The sequence below is a fragment of the Oncorhynchus masou genome, chromosome 31 (assembly GCF_036934945.1).
Source record: "Oncorhynchus masou masou isolate Uvic2021 chromosome 31, UVic_Omas_1.1, whole genome shotgun sequence".
Lineage (NCBI taxonomy): Eukaryota > Metazoa > Chordata > Actinopteri > Salmoniformes > Salmonidae > Oncorhynchus > Oncorhynchus masou.
In genome coordinates this window covers 84,930,984-84,953,602 of record NC_088242.1, presented here as the reverse complement: position 1 = coordinate 84,953,602, position 22,619 = coordinate 84,930,984, and the positions used below count along the sequence as shown (strand labels likewise).

The 22,619-nt window shown below is 44.5% G+C and overlaps 1 protein-coding gene across 1 annotated transcript in view; it reads right to left on the bottom strand.

Moving 5' to 3' along the window:
• The window catches only part of LOC135524620 (polyamine-transporting ATPase 13A3-like), a 62,072-nt gene that overhangs the window by 9,705 nt on the left and 29,748 nt on the right, over window positions 1-22,619 (bottom strand). Inside the window, exons 2-29 of the mRNA XM_064952325.1 lie at window positions 14,264-14,348; window positions 13,752-13,925; window positions 13,012-13,191; window positions 12,748-12,818; window positions 12,525-12,608; window positions 11,855-11,924; window positions 10,990-11,124; window positions 10,287-10,359; window positions 9,838-9,969; window positions 9,514-9,690; window positions 9,209-9,366; window positions 8,824-9,012; window positions 8,471-8,683; window positions 8,075-8,194; window positions 7,793-7,810; window positions 7,537-7,690; window positions 4,640-4,885; window positions 3,777-3,949; window positions 3,214-3,336; window positions 3,041-3,120; window positions 2,882-2,924; window positions 2,675-2,784; window positions 2,403-2,499; window positions 2,189-2,261; window positions 1,863-2,040; window positions 1,374-1,558; window positions 1,104-1,192; window positions 855-935 (exon numbers count right to left, since the gene is read on the bottom strand). Of these exons, the coding sequence (XP_064808397.1) occupies window positions 855-935; window positions 1,104-1,192; window positions 1,374-1,558; window positions 1,863-2,040; window positions 2,189-2,261; window positions 2,403-2,499; window positions 2,675-2,784; window positions 2,882-2,924; window positions 3,041-3,120; window positions 3,214-3,336; window positions 3,777-3,949; window positions 4,640-4,885; window positions 7,537-7,690; window positions 7,793-7,810; window positions 8,075-8,194; window positions 8,471-8,683; window positions 8,824-9,012; window positions 9,209-9,366; window positions 9,514-9,690; window positions 9,838-9,969; window positions 10,287-10,359; window positions 10,990-11,124; window positions 11,855-11,924; window positions 12,525-12,608; window positions 12,748-12,818; window positions 13,012-13,191; window positions 13,752-13,925; window positions 14,264-14,314 (3,477 nt within the window). The 5' untranslated portion in view covers window positions 14,315-14,348. The remainder of the gene's footprint in view (window positions 1-854; window positions 936-1,103; window positions 1,193-1,373; window positions 1,559-1,862; window positions 2,041-2,188; window positions 2,262-2,402; window positions 2,500-2,674; window positions 2,785-2,881; window positions 2,925-3,040; window positions 3,121-3,213; window positions 3,337-3,776; window positions 3,950-4,639; window positions 4,886-7,536; window positions 7,691-7,792; window positions 7,811-8,074; window positions 8,195-8,470; window positions 8,684-8,823; window positions 9,013-9,208; window positions 9,367-9,513; window positions 9,691-9,837; window positions 9,970-10,286; window positions 10,360-10,989; window positions 11,125-11,854; window positions 11,925-12,524; window positions 12,609-12,747; window positions 12,819-13,011; window positions 13,192-13,751; window positions 13,926-14,263; window positions 14,349-22,619) is intronic.

Sequence of the window (22,619 nt, the reverse complement as noted above, 5' to 3'; positions counted from 1 at the left end):
TGCGATGAAGATGATTAAGCCAAAACGTTAAGCCTGTTTTTGTATATCCCGTCAATGAATGTCAAATCTAGGCAGAAATTGAGTGTTCCTTATGTTCCTGGATAGTCACCCGTTGAAGTCCTGGGGTAAGGAATGTTTTTTGGGAGGAATTGTGTGTATGTGTCCGCTAAAAGGTAGAATTTCATTGGGTTACATCAATTTTAATTAATTTTTTTTAAATTTGACCTTTATTTTACTAGGCAAGTCAGTTAAGAACAAATTCTTATTTTCAATGACGGCCTAGGAACAGTGGGTTAACTGCCTGTTCAGGGGCAGAACGACAGATTTGTACCTTGTCAGCTCGGGGATTCGAACTTGCAACCTTTCGGTTACTAGTCCAACGCTCTAACCACTAGGCTACCCTGCCACCCCTCAATGAAAGACAATGAAGAATGTCTGGCTTTTTCATAATGAAAAGGTAGTCAAATGGTATGTCAAACAGACATTGGCTCAGCCCTCAGCTTCATCTGTTAATATTCTGCGACAGTCACTCTCCAGTCGGTCAGTAGGCCACAGTCACTCTCCAGTCGGTCAGTAGGCCACAGTCACTCTCCAGACGGTCAGTAGGCCACAGTCACTCTCCAGACGGTCAGTAGGCCACAGTCACTCTCCAGACGGTCAGTAGGAAACAGTCAACACACAATCCAGCACCACCTGACTGAACCTAAGTGCCACTAATGAAAACATTGCATGACAAAACAAAAATTGTACATGAGAAAATGACCTATGTAACATGGTGTAAAGAGAGCTCAGAATAATGCAAAATGGACAGCGCACATCTCACTTTGATGTTCATGCGTTAGTGTGTGTCTTACCTCCACCAATACAGACACGGCTGCATTGACTATGATGATGAAGAACAGAGTGATTCTCCATTCAAACGGAACACACACAATCTATATAAAAAATATAAAAAAGAGAAACAGATTCACAAGAGTACATTTAACAGACAGTGGAGCAGTGCCATGTTAATTCACAATGTCACTATTGTAGGACTCAATTCAACCAAAGCTTGAGGCTAATATCTGTATAACGCTTGTCTCTCATGGTTGACGTCCACTCACCTCTAGGAATTCATCGATAGCAGACACAGGGTAAAACATGATGAAGAACATAAATATGTACAGGCCAATACATGACACCACAAAAGGCCCTGCAGAGACGGAAGAGAGACAATAAAACCAACATGTCAGTCACACAACAAAAGACACTCCCCCCAATGTTGCACTTTCAACAAATCTCAAACCGTCAACTGATTTTAGAACCAACACTTAAAACTTTATCTGATTTTCAGGTAGGTATGTGGGAACATTGGTGTAAGTAGTGATCCTCACAGTTTTTGTAGCTGGGCTGTCTGAAGGGCTTCCCCTTGGAGAAGACGATGGCCACGATGAGGTACTGGAAGGAGGAGACGTAGAATAGGGAGGTGTTCTCGTAGTTCTTGATGTTGTGGTCGTCCCTCTCTTCTGAGGAGTTGTGTTCTGGCCCCAAGTTGGCACGGAGGGACGAGTTGCAGGCACTGGGAGAGGAGACACAGGGCACACACACAGATGTTTAGCAGGAAGCAGCTTTACAAGTCAAAAGCTTACTGGCGACGTCCCTACTCTTTGAGGTAATGACATACAGGAAGACAATCACGGCTAATGTTACTGTGTTTACAGTTGATTATTGGTTTGTTTTGGGTCTGGTACAGTTGTCTCATTGGTCCATTGGTGTTTTGTTACAGGTGTCTTATTGGTGATTTTAGACTGATACAGCTATCCTCCAAATAGTGTGTTTTGAATAGGTCCAGTAGTTATTGTGGGGGTTGAACTTGGACTCACTCGGACTGTGGCGTCCAGATGTGGTACCAGGCCTGGTGTCGGACCCAGAGGAAGGCAATGGTCTGGAAGCCCAGACAGATGAGGATCTGAGTCAGCACAGAAAACAGCAGAGGGCCAGAGATCAGACCTGAGGGGGGACGCCTCGACACCAGCTCCTTCCATGCTGGGTTCAGAGACACTGGACAGAGAAGGTGGGAGAGAAAAAGAGAAGTAAGGAACCAGAAGATAGAAAGTTGGTACTTGATCAAACAAGTAATGTGTGCAGCATCAAAAAAGGGAATTTTGCAATAGCATAACGCTCCATCTAACTGGTGTTGTTTACTTACTGGTGAAGACTACGAGGAGGATGATTGCGATGTCGATGAAGAGGAACTGGAAGTCTCCCAGGTTACTGAGGATCTGACAGGGTTAGAGAGAGAAGGTCAGAGGTCAGCTACTATATACACCAGAGTAATATCCATAGAATGACATATTTAATAGGATCTCTGAGGTATTCTCCTGCCAGGAGTGAGAAGACTAAAGGAGGGGTACTGTACTCACAGAGTAGAGCAGGGTGACACTGATGTACTGGATGATGCTGTAGAGGGCCATGAACTTGAACACACAGAAGGAGGTGATGAGAGCCGCTCGCCCTTCTCTGTGGAGAAAGAGTCGTTTTTTATTGCGCCGCAAACGAGTGAGTCAGCATGCAAGTTCATAAGGCTGACTGATTAGCCTGGAAGCTTGGTAGTAGGATGGTGTTAGTTTGTTAGCCATGTTCAGCTGATGGTGTAGGGTAGTATTGTGGTGCTCGAGGCCCAGTGCAGGCCTACCTGATGAGGCTAGGCACACAGGAGATGTTGGGTGTCCTGGAAGTGAAGGGAGAGGCTACAGAGGCCTCCAGCTCAGAGAGAGAGATCCCACCGTGAGCCCTCTTCAAAGCCTGGAGAGCGAGGGTGGAGGAGACGGTAGAAAGTTGTCAGAAACAAGAACATTAAAAGGAATGACGGTGTCTTTGCTTTCAAAGAGTCTGTACTTACACCACAATCGTTTGCGCCGTCTCCACACATGCCCACAAAATAACTGCAGATGGGGAAAGAGAAGATCATTTGACTGTTGTAAATGTAATTAATGAATTGTTTAAATATTTGAAAAGATCTATGAAGAGAGTGAACTGAGTCAACAGGGTTTCTACTCACTCCACACTCTGCAGTGCCTCAATGAGCTCGGTCTTCTGGTCGGGGGCCATTCTGGCAAACACGGTGCCATGCAGCACCAACTATACCAGATAGGTCAACAACAATGCATTAGACACAACCAAATCACAACAACAGTAGCTATGCTTTTATAGGGGAATGGAGGGGTGGTGTACCTTTTGCAGCAGGTCCTGAAAGTGCTCGGTGATGACAGCAAAGGACTTGCCACTCATAGCAAAGTGGTACTGGTCCTGAGGCTTGTGAGTGTGATGCACATCCTCTAGATTGATCTGTACTTCCTGTTGGGACAGGAAGGGGCAGGGAAAAGCAGGTGCAGGTGAGCAAGGGAAGAATGACATCTTGTAAATGATTGAATGGTACAACATGGCCTTTGTAGATTAACAATCGTTCAAGATAGAGACAAACAACTTCAGTTTCCATATAAACTGACGTGGAGACCTCAAGGTATGCCACTAAATATACATATCCCTGATAGCATCTAGACACAATCTGACACAATGATTGGCTGGCGGTGTGACCTCTGTGTGTGCCAGTGTCTGGAACACAGAACACACACATTCATTCATTCCTGCTGCGTGTGCTCACTGGGCAATTTCTGAGTTCTGATGTATTCCTGCATGGATCTAAGGGGGATCAGTGTGTGTGTGTGTGTGTGTGTGTGTGTGTGTGTGTCTGTCGGAGCTGTAATGAGCCACACCCACCACCAGGGGTCCCTCACCTCCAGGCGTGGTGCTTTGCCCACATGTTTGCTGGGGTTGTCTGCGTAGCGCCAAGTGATCTTGGCTGCCTGGCCATCTTTAGGGGGCAGCGCGTCGGCGATGATGACTTGGTCCTGAGGGGGAATCATGCCACAGTCCCTAGCCACCGAGATGGCCGTTAACATGTTGTCACCTGGAGGAGAGATGTTTTACACTGAGTATACAAAACATTAAAACACACTTTCCATGACAGACTGACCAGATTAATTCAGGTGAAAACTATGATCCCTTATTGATGTCATTGGGAAGGGGTGCAACTCAATATTATGAAGGTGTTCCTAATGTTTGGTATACTCCGTGTATGTTGCCCTTAAGCACAAACCTATTCAAAACCATGAGGGGGAACTCCAAACAAATAATTTCCTAAGAGGGGACTTCATTCTATTCTCGAGTGTGAGACGCGGGTATTGTCCTGGCGCTCTCCCCATTGTGACACTCCAAACCTGGGTAGGGGTTGTGAGTGGGATCGGGTGGCCTGCGGGTACTGGCTCTGGACCAGCGACCTGCATGAAAGGACTTGGCGGGCGCTGAAATTCTATCTGATAGTTTGATTACATTTACACTGCTGAAAGCGACAGAGAGAGCGCTAGCGAGCGAGAGACAAAAAGAGAGAGAGAAAAAAAGAGGGGGACAGGCTGGACTTTGGAGCTTTCTGGCCGTTAAGCTGCAAGACCCAGAACTATATTCGTCAGGATTCCAGGAATACCTCCATCAAACTTTGAAAACGACAACAAAAAGTTAAGTCTACTGCAGAGAGGAAGGATAGATTTAGTGTGTTACTGAATGTCTGTTTATATGTTAAACATGGTGTGCCAGTTCTCACCAGTGACCATGACGGTGCGGATGTGTGCCCTGCGGAGGTCCTGCAGTACCCCGGAGGTCTCAGCCTTCAGCTTGTTCTGCATGATGATCAGCCCCAGGAACTCCATGTTGGCCTCCATCTGATCCCTGTTGACATTCTGTACTTTGTGCCAGGTGATTTTGGACTCGAGGCGGCGGTGGGCCAGGGCAATGACCCGGAAGCCCTGCTTGGTGTAGTCCTCCAGAACCTCTGAAAAGTCTTCTGGAACTACACACACACACACACAGACAGAGAGAGAGACAGCAAGACAAAGAGAGACAGACAGAGACACACAGACAGACGGAGAGAGACACACAGACAGACGGAGACACAGAGACACACAGACAGACAGAGACACACAGACAGACAGAGACACACAGACAGAGAGAGACACACAGACAGAGAGAGACACACAGACAGAGAGAGACACACAGACAGAGACAGATGGACACAGACAGGAGAATTAGACCCAACCAAATCATGAGAAAAACAAAAAGATAATTACTTGACACATTGGAAAAACAGAGCAAACTAGAATGCTATTTGGCCCTAAACAGAGAGTACACAGTGGCAGAATACCTGACCACTGTGACTGACCCAAACTTAAGGAAAGCTTTGACTATGTACAGAGTCAGTGAGCATAGCCTTGCTATTGAGAAAGGCCGCCGAAGGCAGACCTGGCTCAAGAGAAGACAGGCTATGTGCACACTGCCCACCAAATGAGGTGGAAACTGAGCTGCACTTCCTAACCTCCTGCCAATGTATGACAATATTAGAGACACATATTTCCCTCAGATTACACAGACCAACAAAGAATTAAAGAACAAATCCAATTTTGATAAACTCCCATATCTATTGGGTGAAATACCAGTGTGCCATCACAGCAGATTTGTGACCTGCTGCCACAAGAAAAAGGGCTACCAGTGAAGAACAAAAACCATTGTAAACACAACCTATATTTATGTTTATTCATGTTATGTATTTGCACATCATTACAACACTGTATAAACTCAGCATAAAAAAAGAAATGTCCCTTTTTCAGGACCCTGTCTTTCAAAGATAATTCGTAAAAATCCAGATCTTCATTGTAAAGGGTTTAAACACTGTTTCCCATGCTTGTTCAATGAACCATAAACAATTAATGAACATGCACCTGTGGACCGGTCGTTAAGACACTAACAGCTTACAGACGGTAGGCATTCAAGGTCACATTTCTGAAAACTTAGGACACTAGAGGCCTTTCTACTGAGGAAAACACCAAAAGAAAGATGCCCAGGGTCTCTGCTCATCTGCGTGAACGTGCCTTAGGCATGCTGCTAGGAGGCATGAGGACTGCAGATGTGGCCAGGGCAATAAATTGCAATGTTCGTACTGTGAGATGCCTGAGAGAGACAATACGGACAGCTGATCGTCCTCGCAGTGGCAGATTACGTGGAACAACATCAGCACAGGATCAGTACATCCGAACATCACACCTGCGGAAAAGTACAGGATGGCAACAACTGCCCGAGTTACACCAGGAACGCACAATCACTCAATCAGTGCTCAGACTGTCCGCAATAGGCTGAGAGGCTGGACTGAGGGCTTGTAGGCCTGTTGTAAGGCAGGTCCTAACCAGACACCACCGGCAACAATGTTGCCTATGGGCACAAACCCACCGTTGCTGGACCAGACAAGACTGGCAAAAAGTGCTCTTCACTGACGAGTTGCGGTTTTGTCTCACATGAGGTAATGGTCGGATTTGCGTTTATCGTTGAAGGAATGAGCGTAACACAGAGGCCTATACTCTGGAGCGGGATCGATTTGGAGGTGGAGGGTCCGTCATGGTCTGGAGCGGTGTGTCACAGCATCATCGGACTGAGCTTGTAGTCATTGCAGGCAATCTCAACACTGTGCGTTACAGGGAAGACGTCCTTCTCCCTCATGTGGTACCCTTCCCGCAGGCTCATCCTGACATGACCCTCCAGCATGACAATGCCACCAGTCATACTGCTCGTTCTGTGCGTGAATTCTTGCAAGAGAGGAATGTTCATGTACTGCCATGGCCAGCGAAGAGCCCGGATCTCTTTGAGCACGTCTGGGACCTGTTGGATCGGAGGGTGAGGGCTAGGGCCATTGCCCCCAGCAATGTCTGGGAACTTGCAGGTGCCTTGGTGGAAGAGTGGGGTAACATCTCACAGCAAGAACTGGCAAATCTGATGCAGTCCATGAGGAGGAGACGCACTACAGTACTTAATGCAGCTGGTGGCCACACCAGATACTGACTGTTACTTTTCATTTTGACCCCCCCCTTTGTTCAGGGACACAATATTACATTTCTGTTAGTCACATGTCTGTGGAATTTGTTCAGTTTGTATCAGTTGTTGAATCTTGTTATGTTCAAACAAATATTTACACGTTAAGTTTGCTGAAAATAAACGCAGTTGACAGGGGACATTTCTTTTTTTGCTGAGTTTAGACATATGACATTGAAATGTCTATTATTTTGTAACTTGTGTAAGTGTAATGTTCCCAGTAAATGTTTTATAGTTTATTATCCATTTCACTTGCTTTGGCAAAGTAAACATTGGTTTCCCATGCCAATATAGCCCTTAAATAGACATTGTTTGTGTGTGTGAGAGAGTGAGAGATGGGTTCAGAAACGTCTTGGAAATTAAGGAAAAGACAAGATTCCAGTAAACCTTTGAAACTGCTGGTCTTTGATCATGCCACTACACCGTTGACATCAAAGCGGTCAATTATCTCACTTGGTTAGACCAAGGGACTAACAATTCAGTAGCAGAGCATTTGTTCATTACTACACTGACCGTAACTTCTTCTCAGTAGGAGCATCTGCAAAGTGTATAGGCAAATTCAGAGTAAACAGTTAAGACACCAACCAGTGTCTTTCTTGCAGAGGCTGGCCACAACCTCTGGCGCCCCCTTGAGGTAGGCATCCATGCGCTTCTCCCCCAGCAGACGGGCCACCACACACATCCTCTGCAGCGCCGAGGAGAAGGGGAACTGACGCACGATACCAATCTCATAGGCCGACTACATGAGGACACAACACACAGAATGACCTTTAACCTCCAGATATTTCACCTCTACGTAAAGGTACAATAAATATTAAAAACTTGAGATTGCACTACTTACCGACAAGTCATACAGCTCCTACAATGTGAAAGACAAGAACATAGAGTGAACGTACAGTCAAACAGTGCATTTCAAATAATGCGAGAGGAACATAGAATGTGAACCTAGAAAAGCCAGATACCATTCAGAACTATGATTAACATGAACGTTTACACATGACCAAGAGCTAACAGCAACAGACCAAATCAACATGTGATGAGGGAGACATGATCAATGCTGAGGGTGTGTGTCCATTGGGGGCAGCACTGAGCCTTGCTCTCAGGAGGGGTAACCTGTTCGCACCATGTCCTGTTCAGGTGACACGACGGGCTCGGGGGGCATCAGTTGCTTGGGGGGCCGCACCACGGTGGGCATGATACGGTTGTGGAGGGAGGTCTCCTCCTCAGTGGCCTCCTCCAGGATCTGACAGGGAGAGGAGTCAACATTAGAAAATCTAAGCAGCATCGAAAGTCAAGATTTCAGCTGACCAGCATCTCAAAATGGATACCATAAGTGTGATCGGAACAACATTGAAAGTCAGAGAGAAGCAAATATATATGTCTGAAAATAGAAGCTGGAAAATCTCTCAAAGCAACATATTTTGAGTCAACATTTCTGAGCATGAAACACATTGTTTGGGTAAAGAAAGAGTGAAGGACACACAGGTTAGAGATTGAGGGTAAAGTTTCAGTCACTCACCCAGCCTGTGGCCTCGAACATCTTCAGATCCAGAGGGTCTCCGGACAGCTTGCCATCGATATTGGTAAGAGAGTGGCAGGTGGCCATGCAGGCTACAAACTGGGACTTAACCAGAGTGTCCTTGTAGGCATTCTCCTCTGACAGGTGGAACGTCCCCTTCTCCACTCTCTGGACTCCCCACAGGTCTAATCCATCCTCTGTGAGTGTACCTGTCTGAAGACAGAGGCACAAAGTGAATAGGGGAGATATATAGCACTAACTGTTGAGCAGGGCGATTACCATACCGGATCACCACGACTAGTTTCCCCAGCACAGCCTCTCCTCTACCAATGTGTGTGTGTGTGTGTGTCCACCTTGTCGAAGCAGACCAGGTTGAGCTGGCCACAGATGTTGATCCTCTGGGGGCTGATGCAGAAGATGCCGATGCGTTTGAGGCGGCGCTGGGCGTACACGATGCCCGCCGTCATGGCAGCGGGAAGCGCGGGGGGCACAGTGATGGTGATGATGTCCAGGGACTCAATTATGATGGTCTTGGCTGGCACCTGGGGTACAGTAGACAAGGAAAAAAATGACAATACAGCAGGGGTTACTGTAGGGATTGAATTGGTCGTGAAGCTAACTAGCCATAATAGTCCACTGTGACCTAGAAACCTTCTACAGCCTCTATAGGACTAGTCACTCTCCCTCCCACTCCCTCCCCAGCCCAGCCAGAGTATAGTGTACTGTGTGGCCCAGTACATTGTTCATGATGCTGAGGACGATGGAGTAGACAAAGCCGATGCCAGCTATAGCCACCAGGCACAGCAGGAAAAGGTAGGCGTCGCGGTACAGCTTGAAGTCGGTGGGCTTGGGGTACAGGATGGAGCGCACCAGCTGGCCCTTAGCTGTGCTGAAACCTGGGGGGGGGGATGGAAGGAGCTACATTCAGAATATGGTAAACACTCATATTATTTTATTATCCAAAATCAGATCATGATCGTACAACAATTTGAAAAGGCATAAGGTTGTGACTGAGGACACGAACGGACACACAGACGGCTAACCTGTGCGGACCACCACTGCCTTGACCAGCTCCCCTGAGTAGAAGCGGGTCTGTATGACGTGAGTGCCACAGAAGAGGGTGTGTCTCTTGTGCTCCTCCATGCTGTAAGCTGCGTCACCATCCTTGTCCCCTTCGCCCGGGTTGGGGAGGTTGGTCTTGGTGACTGGCACACTCTCACCTTGGGGGAGGGGGAAGAGCAAGGTATTTACAGAGTGTTGTGTTGTGTGAGGCTTTGCACAAATGTAAAATAAATACATTTTAGAATTCTGTATTTGGCAAGTGACCAGCATTGAGAGAGCGAGAAGGCAGAATCTCCAAGTCTCACCTGTCAGCATGCTCTCGTTGACGATGCAGGTGCCGCTGATCAGCACTGCGTCGCAGGGCATAATGGTCCCATTGCTAGGGATGACCATGACGTCGCCGGGCACCAGGTCAGTGGACAGGGCCTCCTCGATGTCTATTAGGATTCAACAGAGGGGAGAGCAGGTGTGGAGAGAGGAGGAGAATGCAGGGAAAGTACAGAGGGAGAGAGGAGTGGAAGGAAGGGAGGAGGATAAAAGAGGTGTTCTGTGCGTCAGAGCCCCAGTCTTGTTCAGAACATCTCTCATTACTCACACCCTTCTGGGCAGCAGGGGGAAAATGCTGAGGCATCACATGCACAGCCTGAGCCTGCTGTGGGAGTGCACACACACACACGGATAAGTGTGCCGTTCTACTGGTGAATTGAACACTAGTCAAAGTGCATGAAATCTTAGTGAGTTATATTAAACAAACCGTTGCTGGCTCTGCAGACTGAAACTCGGACAATACTGTGTGCTGACACCATGTCATGAAGCGTGACGTATTGCTGAAAAGGAGAGAACAGCCAATAAGCATAACCACATATCAGGTGCTCCAAAAACAGTTAATAGATTCTCAATGTCCCTTGAAATTCCCAGAGAAGACTTTGCTGCCCCCTCCCCATCCATCCAACCTCTCTTTTGATCTCCCTCTTCCATATGCTGTGTGATTCTAAGGGGGCGATCTCCTTCTTTGTGTAAACCTAGGGCCCCAGGTGAAGCCTCCACCCCTTCACCTCCCTCCATCTCTCTACTTATGCAGTGTGATTGTAAGGGGGTGAACCCAGGGCCCTAGAGTGGGGAGGGGGCTAAACAACTGTTTTAGTCCAGATGAGCCTAATTCAGCCTGGTTTCAGCCAGTTCTGAAAGGCCCCAGACTCACCTTTTGATTATTGAATACATTTTTCCAAATTGTGGAAGGAATAATAAGATTGGGGATGAGAGGGGTAGAGAAAGAGAGGACAGACAAAAAGGGATAGATCAAAATCAAAGTTTATTTATTTGTCACATGCGCCAAATAGACCTTACAGTGAAATGCTTACTTACAGGCTCTAACCAATAGTGCGGAGAAAAAAAAAGTGTGTGTGTGTAGGTAAGTAAAGAAATAAGAGGAGACCAAGGGGCGGGGACAGACATACCTTTTTGATGGTGTACAGCGAGGTAGCTATGGAAATGACCGACATAAAGACGATGGCTGCGGCATAGTAGTAGTACTCATCAGCGCTCCACAGGATCACACTGAAGAGCTGGAAGATGTAGAAAGGGTTGAGGACCTGCAGGAGGGAAGGAAAGGAGGGAAAGAAAGAGGCATGTCAAACAACTTCTTCAAAACAACAAGCTGCAACAAGACATCCACTTTGACATTCACTAGAATAATGCCTGATTAAGCCCTATAGCAAGCTAACCATAATATGTCATGTTTGGCTCAATAGTGGGAAAAGGGTATAAATGTGAAATAGCTCTCGACACATATGGTTCAATTTGTTTCTTTATACAGAGAGTGCAGCAGACAGAGTGAGACAGACAGAACACAGAGACATGGAGACTGTCGCAGAGACCGTGGGGTCAAAGAGAGCGAGAGAGACGTCAGAGAAATAGAAAGACAATAAGGAGCTGAGCGGAACTGCGGAGGTGGAAAATGCTGTTTTTACTGCCATTGTTGGCCCTGTTCACAGTGTTCACTCATTAGACTAAAGACAACCTCCCCGCAACAACTCAGAATCTAAATCTGTCTGGTCAGAAAAAAAAGCTTAAAACCAAGTTGGCTTCCATTCAACAGAACTTTCCCATTAAAATACCAGGCACAGGAGCTCATTATCTTGATCATTATCTCAGCTAAATTAGCTATTGATTTTGATAGGCACCTTTGGATGTAAATAATTCATATAGACTTATGTTATCAATTAGGTGTCAGAGAAAATGAGCTCTGGTAAGAAAATCAAGCATCCTTTAAGTAGTGGGTATGAACACCTTATTCACATTTACACCCAAAACCTCTCATACCTCTTTGATTAGAAGCTTGAAAACTGAAGGCACTTTCACTGCAATTTCATTCACTCCGAAAAACAGTCTCCTGTGGGAAAGCATGAGAGAACAAAGGTTGATCATTTACAGTTCAAACTAACAACTCATTCAACTTTATAACAAATGTTCGTCTCTCTCACACACACAGACACAATGTGTCTAATAAAACCATTGATAAGGTGTGACACTGACAGTGCTACATTAAGTAGGTCAGAGTCACACACATGAACACACTCTCTCCCTCCCTCTAGATGCTGGGTGAGTGACACATGGGGAACAGAAGGCCAGCTCTGAGAAGACTGACACCCAACAGGGCTATTAGAAGGTGTTGTCAGGGCTTTGTGAGGTGACTGGGCATTGGAAGTCTGGGCGTCTAAGGTGACAGAGAGGCTGCTGTGGCCTGCAGTATCTGCTTTTAACCGTGAAGTCTGGCAGTGGGGGATGGGGGTAATGAATCTACCGTAGGAAGGCTAGGGTTAAGTGTAATAGAGTAACAATAAACATTTTGCGGGTATCAGTACCACCTTTGAGTGACTTAGCTAATGCACCAAAACCAAGCATTCCTATGGGGTGAATTTAACCTCAACACATCACATTGCTCAAACCATCATGGCCTTCCACTCTGTACAACGTGTTTGGTATAAGTTACCTGTACTCCTGCTGGTTGCTGGTGAGCCCCGTGCTGTGCACTGAGTGGACGGTGGAACAGGTCACCTCCCGGTCCTCCAGGCCACTGTGAGTGTGTGTGTGAGTGTGAGTGAAAGAAGGGAAACGAGGCCTCCATTAGAACATTTGCTTGGACATGCATTACACAAACCATTTGGAAAGTATCCAGGTCACTGGCTATAATAATGGTCTGTTAAATTGCTTACGTTAATACTTCAAAATTGTGGACCTCGTCGTTCCAGTAGTACTTTGTGCTATGGAGTGTAAAATAGCGAATCTGAAGGGAGAAAGAAATAAGAATGTTAGCAAAAATAACTAAGGCAGAAACTTTTTTGATTTGTGCTTTTCCTCCCCATTTCATTGACCATAAAGATGTATACTTTTGAGCGTGAGCGTATGTGAGAAAGAAACCAGTAAAGAAAGCAAAAATACAGATGTGTGTTATTGTGTGTGCCATCGCGTGGTACTACCTGAGTGGGTTGGTACTCTGCGTACTTCCTGATTAACTCCTGGGTGAAGCCGTCCGAGGGGTGGGGGGAGTGTCCATTGGTCATGGGGGGAGTGGTCTGGGTCTCCAGGCTGTCAAAGGGGTTTCTTCCAGGGGCCAGCATCACACGCACCTTGGCCAGGAACCAGCGCTTAAAGTCATCCTGAGACACACACATACCATCAGCGGTGACAGGTTCTCTGGTATTCACGTATTTGGACAGTGAAGCTAAATTTCCTTCGTATGTGAAGAGCGTACGATTCAGTGAAAGACATTTAGATTTTGATGAATTATACGTGTTTGTACAGGTGGTGCAAAAAGTCAGATTGACACCTTAAGTCAACTTCTCTCATATCCTACAGTAGGAAGGAACATTAATATGATTGATAAGATTCCCAATAAGTATTGAATGGTGACGTGTGTCCTGAAAGTGGCCATTGTGATTACCATGGAAGTTTCGATGCTAACATTAGTTGAATGTTGGCCGTATTTCAAGAACCTACACAAATCCAGTGTCAGGAAATCCTTATAAACTTTTGCTCATGGGTGTGGAAATGTGTGGTTATTAAGGATTGTCCAGTAACACATGACTTATGTTTGAATAAGACAGCACTTAATTAAGGACTAATAAATGGCTAATAAGATACACTAACGAACTACAAATTGGTGGCTGATATGTCTACTTTAAAATTAAGTCTTATGAAAATATTCAGAATGGCTTACGGTTGATTGGAGCAGCACCACTTCGGCCTCTCTGACGGTGGTCCGGGTGCAGGTGGCCTTCACACACCATTCTGGCATCCAGTAGAGCAGCAGCAGGAGGAAACCCCCTGTACACAGCACCCCCAGGCCCACCACTGCCACACGCCACCGACACACATGGTACCCCTGGAGCTCCTAGCGGGGGCCAGAGGGGGCGGTTAAAATGGCAGTTCATATGGGGTCATCAGAGGAGTTGGAGTCAAGTTTTAACATGAGTTCCTATCCCATTTGATTTGAATAAACTATTAGGCATTGGCATATGTGCAATTCAGAGCGAGAGAGAGAGCGGGAAAGAAATTGCGAGAGAGCGGGAGGGAAAAGAAGAGCGTGAGGGAAAAGAAGAGCGGGAGGGAAAAGAAGAGCGGGAGGGAAAAGAAGAGCGGGAGGGAAAAGAAGAGCGTGAGGGAAAAGAAGAGCGTGAGGGAAAAGAAGAGCGTGAGGGAAAGAACTCGAGGTAAAATAAAAAAACACACCATCTCATCCTCCTCATCCTTATTCACGATCTTCAGTTCTTCCTTCTCCATTCTGCAGATAAGTCACCAAGGCCACAGAGCACAGCTTCATTGAAACAAGAACACAATGACACCACTACATGAGAATGTGAGTCTTCCCCAGTACGAGAGGAAAAGTATATCCCAGAGTATGTGTCCAACCCAGTGCATACCAGAACATGAATCAACTACACCACTAGTGTAGTGACTGAAACCAGAACCATATACACACAGACATCTGAATGAATGAATGATGAACTAGAATAGATCGGACAGGGCTTGAATATTTGGGAGCAAACATTAGGGTTGGCAATTGCCAGGGACCTCACGATACGATATAATCACGATTCTTAGGTGCCAATACAATAATGTATTTGATACTGAAATATTATTGTGATTTCCAAACATATTACTCACTAATAGGGTTGCACATTTTGGGGAATATTCAGGAGGTGGAAACTGTGGGAATTAACAGGAATATATGGGAATTAATATTAATACCATTTAAAAAGTAGATGTTTATTTGCATTGGATATATTTACCATATCATATGAGAGAAAAACATTTTACCTTATCATAAGTAGACAATTGCAAATGATTAAATCCTTCCAATAGAAAAAACCCCACAAAAAAAGTTACTAACTGAACTTTAATTAAATGAGTTGACTCTTCACATGAGATGATTTCACTGAAAAAAAAAGAAAATATTGAATGATCCCCAATGATCCATTGCATCTCCCAAAAACGTTTTCAACATACATCTGTAAAATTCCTTCACTATTTATCTGTAGATGGAATTGTATTTGGGGAAACAATCTTTACAGGTATGTATAAGGAAAAGCTGTGTTTATTTTTGCAAATACTGTGCCAAATCATATGTGAAGAATGCAACAAAGATGCAGAATCATCTGGCCAAGTGTATAAAGTTCCCTCAGCGCTCACAACAAGCAACCTCTGACAAAAGTCCCGCTACTTCTATTCGAGGTGAAAAAGATGAATCAGATACCTTATCGATAGCAACAGATCATGACACGCCTGGATTCAGAAGTGTTGTAGGCTCAATGGAGGAACGTAGTCAGAAATGCCGATGATTGTCGCGCTCAAGCTGTGTATCGCAACTGGTTCACCTCAATGCTCACAGGCAAGGCGTAATCGAAGAGATTTCTGAATGCTCTTCACCCAGCATACACCCCTCCAACCAGACATGCTTAATCTACTTATTTGCTGGAGGCAGAGTTTAACAGAGTTGCTTGACCTTCACTTGAAATCATAGAGACAGCAGAATGTATTGCAGTCATCTCTGATGGGTGGTCGAATGTTCGTGGGCAAGGAATAATTAACTACATCATCTCCACCACTCAACCAGCATTCTACAAGAGTAGAGACACAAGGGACAACAGACACACCGGACTCTACATTGCAGATGTCATCAATGACCTTGGACCACAGAAGGCATTTGCACTGGTGACAGACAATGCTGTGAACATGAAGGCTGCTTGGTCTAAAGTGGAGGAGTCCTACCCTTACATCACACCCATTGACTGTGCTGCTCATGCATTGAATCTGCTCCTCAAGGACATCATGGCACTGAAAACAATGGATACACTCTACAAGAGAGCCAAGGAAATGGTTAGGTATGTGAAGGGTCATCAAGTTATAGCTGCAATCTACCTCACCAAGCAAAGTGAGAAGAATAAAAGCAGCACATTGAAGCTGCCCAGCAACACCTGTTGGGGTGGTGTTATCATCATGTTTCAGTCTCCTGGAGGGGAAGGAGTCTCTCCAAGAAATGTCCATATAACAGTCTGCCGATATGGACAGCCCCATCAACAGCATCCTCCTGGATGATGTATTTTGGGAGAGAGTGGTCAGCAGCCTGAAACTCCTGAAACATATTGCAGTAGCCATTGCACAGATTGAGGGAGACAATGCCATCCTGATGTTCAGACTCTGCTTGCAGATGTAGGAGAAGAAATCCGTACTGCCCTGCCCACTTCACTGTTGCTCTAAGCAGAGGAAACTGCAGTATTGAAATGCTTCAAAAAGCGTGAAGACTTCTGCCTGAAGCCCATACACACCACTACGTACATGTTGTACCCCAAGTATGCTGGCAAGAGCATCCTGTCTGGCGCAGAGATCAACAAGGCCTATGGTGTCATCACTACCGTGTCCCACCACCTTGGCCTGGATGAGGGCAAGGTTCTTGACAGTCTGGCAAAGTACACTTCCAAGCAAGGGCTTTGGGATGGCGATACACTATGGCAGTCGTTCCAACATATCTCATCAGTCAGCTGTTGGAAGGGACTTTGTGGATCTGAGGCTCTTTCCCCTGTTGCCTCAATCATCCTCCAAATCCCACCAACATCAGCCGCCTCAGAGCGCAACTGGTCCTTGTTTGGGAACACACACACACACGCACCAAAGCACGCAACAGCCTGACCAATACAAGGGTTGAAAAATTGGTGGCCATCCGGGCAAATTTGATGCTTTTTGAGCCTGACAATGAGCCATCCTCAACACGGTTGGAAAGTGACAGTGAAGATGAGATCTCAGAGTCTGATGTTCAAGAGGTGGACATTGAGGAGGTCCAGGGAGAAGACATGGAAGCCTGAGAGGAAGACAACCAAAGCTTACGTTTCTAGACTATAATTTTACAGATGTTGAAAACGTTTTTGGGAGATGCAATGGATCATTGGTGATCATTCAATATTCCCTTTCTTTTTGTTGTTCAGTGAAATCATCCCATGTGAAGAGTCAACTCATTTAATTAAAGTTCTGTTCGTAACTAAAAAGTTTGTTTTATTTCAATTGGAAGGATCTAATAATTTGCCATTATGTCTACTTATGATAAGGTAAAAGGTTTACGTTTCGGTCTCCATATGATATGGTAAATATATCAATGCAAAAAAAACATCTACATTTAAATGGTATTAATATGCATATATTCCCATTAATTCTCACAGAAAGGTTCCATGTCTGAATATTCCCTAGTCCCTTCCCTTGTCCCTAACCCTGGCTACCTACTAGTCGCACGTAAGCCTGGGCAATATGACCAAAATATGTTATCACAGTAAACTTTTTGGGGGGAGAAGTTATGGCAGTATTTAAAGGTATTTTATGTTTTTGAATAATACAAGTTCAGAATTTGCTTTTATGAGTAGTACATGACCCTAGGGTGGAAACACATACAGTTGAAGTCAGAAGTTTAGATACACATAGGTTGAAGTCATTAAAACTACATTTTCAACCACTCCACAAATTTCTTGTTGACAAACTATAGTTTTGACAAGTCAGTTATGACATCTACTTTGTGCACGACACAAGACATTTTTCCAACAATTGTTTACAGACAGATTATTTCACTTATAATTCACTATCATTCCAGTGGGTCAGTTCACTGTGCCTTTAAACAGCTTGGAAAATGCCCCAAAAAAATGAGGTCATGGCTTTAGAAGCTTCTGATAGAGTCAATTGGAGGTGTACCTGTGGATGTATTTCAAGGCCTACCTTCAAACTCTCTGCCTCTTTGCTTGACATCATGGGAAAATCAAAAGAAAACCTCAGAAAATAAATTGTAGACCTCCACAAGTCTGGTTCATCATTGGGAGCAATTTCCAAATGCCTGAAGGTACCACGTTCATCTGTACAAACAATAGTACGCAAGTATAAACACCATTGGATCACGTAGCCGCCACACCGCTCAGGAAGGAGACGTGCTGTCTGCTAGAGATTAACGTACTTTGGTGCAAAAAGTGCAAATCAATCCCAGAACAACAGCAAAAGGACCTTGTGATGATGCTGGAGGAAACGGGTACAAAAGTATCTATATCCACATAACCTGAAAGGCCGCCCAGCAAGGAAGAAGCCACTGCTCCAAAACCACCATAAAAAAAGCCAGACTACGGGTTGCAACTGCACATGGGGACAAAGATAGTACTTTTTGGAGAAATGTCCTCTGGTCTGATGAAACAAAAATAGAATAGTTTGACCATAATGACCATCCTTCTGTTTGGAGGAAAAAGGGGGAGGCTTGTAAGCCGAAGAACCCCATCCAAACGTGAAGCATGGGGGTGGCAGCATCATGTTGTGGGGGTGCTTTGCTGCAGGAGGGACTGGTGCACTCCAAAAAAAGAGATGATATCATGAGGAAGACACATTCTGTGGATATATTGAAGCAACATCTCAAGACATCAGTCAGGAATTTAAAGCTTGGTTGCAAATGTGTCTTCCAAATGGACAATGACCCCAAGCATACTTCCAAAGTTGTGGCAAAATGGCTTAAGTCAAGATATTAAGTCAAGGTATTGGAGTGGCCATCACAAAGCCCTGACCTCAATCCCATGGACATTTTGTGGGCAGAACTGAAAAGGAAATGTGTGAGCGAGGAGGCCTACAAACCTGACTCTGTCAGGAGGAATGGACCAAAATTCACCCAACTTATTGTGGGAAGCTTGTGGAAGGCTACCTAAAACATTGGACCCAAGTTACACAATTTCGGGATAGAAGTCCAATGAAACTGGAGGGCTCGCAATTCAAACAAATAATCATACAATTATGGATATTAAACATTTAGGTACACAAGTGTAATATCGGCTGAAAGCTTAAATTCTTGTTAATGTAACTGCAACTAAACTAACTAAAATGTAATCAAACTATAATATTTCTTATGGATAGTAGTATGGTCAATAGGAAACCGATTTTAGCAGGTGCGTCCTGTCTTCATGGCGCGAGCAAACACGAATTTCCAAGACGGTGTCCCTGTACTAAAACTGATTTCATATTTGTTTTACAAGCCTGAAACCTTGAACATGGATGCTGACACCCTGTGGAAGCCATAGGAAATGCATCCGGGGAGCAAATTTTCAATATTAACTTTTACTTGCCTTTTGAAGAGGATTCTCTAACATATCTATTGTGTTATATTCTCCTACATTATTTTTAAATTTTTACGAACGTCAGTGTTTTCTTTCCAATGGAACCAATTATATGCATATCTTGGCTTCAGGACGTGAGCAACAGGCAGTTTACTTTGGGCACGTCATTCAGACAAATTTTGAAAAAAAGGGGCCTAGCCCTAAGAAGTCAATGTGATGAAAGAAATAAAAGCTGAAATAAGTCATTCTCTACTATTATTCTGACATGTCACATTCTTAAAATAAAAGTGGTGATTCCAACGGACCTAAGACAGGGATTTTTTACTAGGATTAAATGTCAGGAATTGTGAAAAACTGAGTTTAAATGTATTTGGCTAAGGTGTATGTAAACTTTCGACTTCAACTGTATTATTCAACTGTACATACACTTTAGTGATTTCAATGGGCCTTTCTCCATTCTGATTGTTTTATACTGTTCAACTTTAACTTACAAATAATTTTCAGCATTTCCTGCACTCATTTGAGATCATTTCCACACTGCCACGTAGGGCTGCACGATATGGGCAAACAATCTAAGCCTTATTTTAACAAAGAAAGCGTGGTCAGTACAGGTGCATCAAAGCTGGGACCGAGAGAGGGAAGCTGTTTTTCAAACTCAAGGCCATTAGTGATTGCTGTTTAGCAGTCTAACTCCAAGAGGCTGCTGCCTACATTGAGACCCAATCACTGGACACTTTAATAAATGGATCACTAGTCACTTTAACCTCTTACACCTATGGTGGCGCTATTTCATTTTTGGAAGAAAAACGTTCCCGTTTTAAACAAGATATTTTGTCACAAAAAGATGCTCGACTATGCATATAATTGCTACTGTTCGAAAGAAAACACTCTGACGTGTCCAGAAATACAAATATCTTCTCTGTGCGTGCCCTTTAACGTGAGCTTCAGGCAAAACCAAGATGACATGGCATCCAGGAAATGACAAGGATTTTTGAGGCTCTGTCTTTCATGATCTCCTTATATGGCTGTGAACGCAAGAGGAATGAGTCTGCCCTTTCTGTCGTTTCCCCAAGGTGTCTGCAGCATTGTGACGTATTTGTAGGCAGATCATTGGAAGATTGACCATAAGAGACCACATTTACCACGTGTCCACCCGGTGTCCTGCGCCGAAATTGGTGCGCAAAGTCACCTGCCAGTATTTTTCCATGGGACACAGAGAGAGAAGCAAGCTTCCACGAACTGCATGTCAATGAAGAGATATGTGAAAAAACACCTTGAGGATTGATTCCAAACAACGTTTGCCATGTTTCGGTCGATATTATGTAGTTAATCCGGAAAAAGTTTCACGTTGTAGGTGACTGCATTTTCGGTTCGTTTCGGTAGCCAGGCGCAATGTAGAAAACGGAACGATTTCTCCTACACACAGACGCTTTCAGGAAACACTGCGCATCTGGTATGTGGCTGGGAGTCTCCTCATTGAAAACATCAGAAGCTCTTCAAAGGTAAATTATTTTATTTATTTGGTTATCTGGCTTTTGTGAAAATGTTGCGTGCTACATGCTACACAAAATGCTATGCTAGCTTAGCATACTCTTACACAAATTAGTCAATTTCTATGGTTCAAAAGCATATTTTGAAAATCTGAGATGACAGTGTTGTTAAGAAAAGGCTAAGCTTGAGAGCAAACGCATTATTTTAATTTTATTTGCGATTTTCAGAAATCGTTAACGTTGCGTTATGCTAATGAGCCTGAGGCTTAGTCACAATCCCGGATCCGGGATGGGGAGTTTCAAGAGTTAAACTACACAACTTTAAATAATGCCACTTCAATAATGTTTACACATCTTACATTACTCATCAAATGTATATACTGTATTTTATACAATCTACTGCACCTTGCCTACGCCGCTCAGCCATCTCTCATCCATATACATACTCTCATTCTGTCAGCGTATGCGCGACTGGTGTTGAAGTCAGGTGCAGGAGAGTAGATCATTGTGATCAGGCACACTCTTTATTTGGGCAGAAGCACAACAAATGGATGCAACAGCGTCAAACCTCCAGGCATAAATAAAAGAGAAATGCACAAAATAGCGTCACAAAACAAACAAAATAATCCAACCTCCTATGGGTTACAAACGAATACGCAGGGGGGAAATAACCAGCCTGGCGCGGCACACTGAACATGTAACAAAAACAATTCCACACAAGGACATGGGGGGGAAACAGAGGAATATATATATATATATATATATATATATACACACACACACACAATGTGATTAGGAAATGTAAACCAGGTGTGCGGGGAATAAGACAAAACAAATGGAAAAAATGAAAAATGTAGCAGAGATGGCTAGAAGGCCGGTGACGCCGAACGCCGCCCGAACAAGGAGAGGAGCTGACTTCGGTGGAAGTCGTGACACATTCACCCATTTATATTTGTGTGTATTAGATAGTTGTTGGGGAAATGTTAGATTACTTGTTAGATATTACTGCACTGTCGGAATTAGAAGCACAAGCATTTTGCTACACTCTCATTAACATCTCCTAACCATGTGTATGTGACCAATAACATTTGATTTTGAAGTAGCGATGTAATCTATAAAAACGGATGTTACACACAGCGTATAACATTTAACAAAACAAACATTCAAATACCGCTATAAAGTAAAAACCCAAACCGGTCCGAGCATAAATACCTGTATATCGTAAAATATGATACACCGCCCAGCCCTAGTATCACATTCTAAAATGAAGCAGTGTTGCACAGAAACACTCTTATTCTTCTTGTATCAGCATATCGATTGCGCAACCAGGGCGCAACCAGGGCTGGCAAAACCTTGGATCATTGTTATTCTAACTTCTGCGATGCATATAAGGCCCTGCCCCGCCCTCCTTTCGGAAAAGCTGACCACGACTCCATTTTGCTGATCCCTGCCTACAGACAGAAACTAGAACAAGAAGCTCCCACGCTGAGGTCTGTCCAACGCTGGTCCGACCAAGCTGATTCAATCACGTGGACTGGGATATGTTTCGTATTGCGTCAGACAACAACATTGACGAATACACTGATTCGGTGTGCGAGTTCATTAGAACGTGCGTTGAAGATGTCATTCCCATAGCAACGATTAAAACATTCCCAAACCAGAAACCGTGGATTGATGGCAGCATTCGCGTGAAACTGAAAGCGCGATCCACTGCTTTTAATGAGGGCAAGGTGACTGGTAACATGACCGAATACAAACAGTGCAGCTATTCCCTCCGCAAGGCAATCAAACAAGCTAAGCGTCAGTATAGAGACAAAGTAGAATCTCAATTCAACAGCTCAGACACAAGAAGTATGTGGCAGGGTCTACAGTCAATCACGGATTACAAAAAGAAAACCAGCCCAGTCACGGACCAGGATGTCTTGCTCCCAGGCAGACTAAATAAACATTTTTGCCCACTTTGAGGACAATACA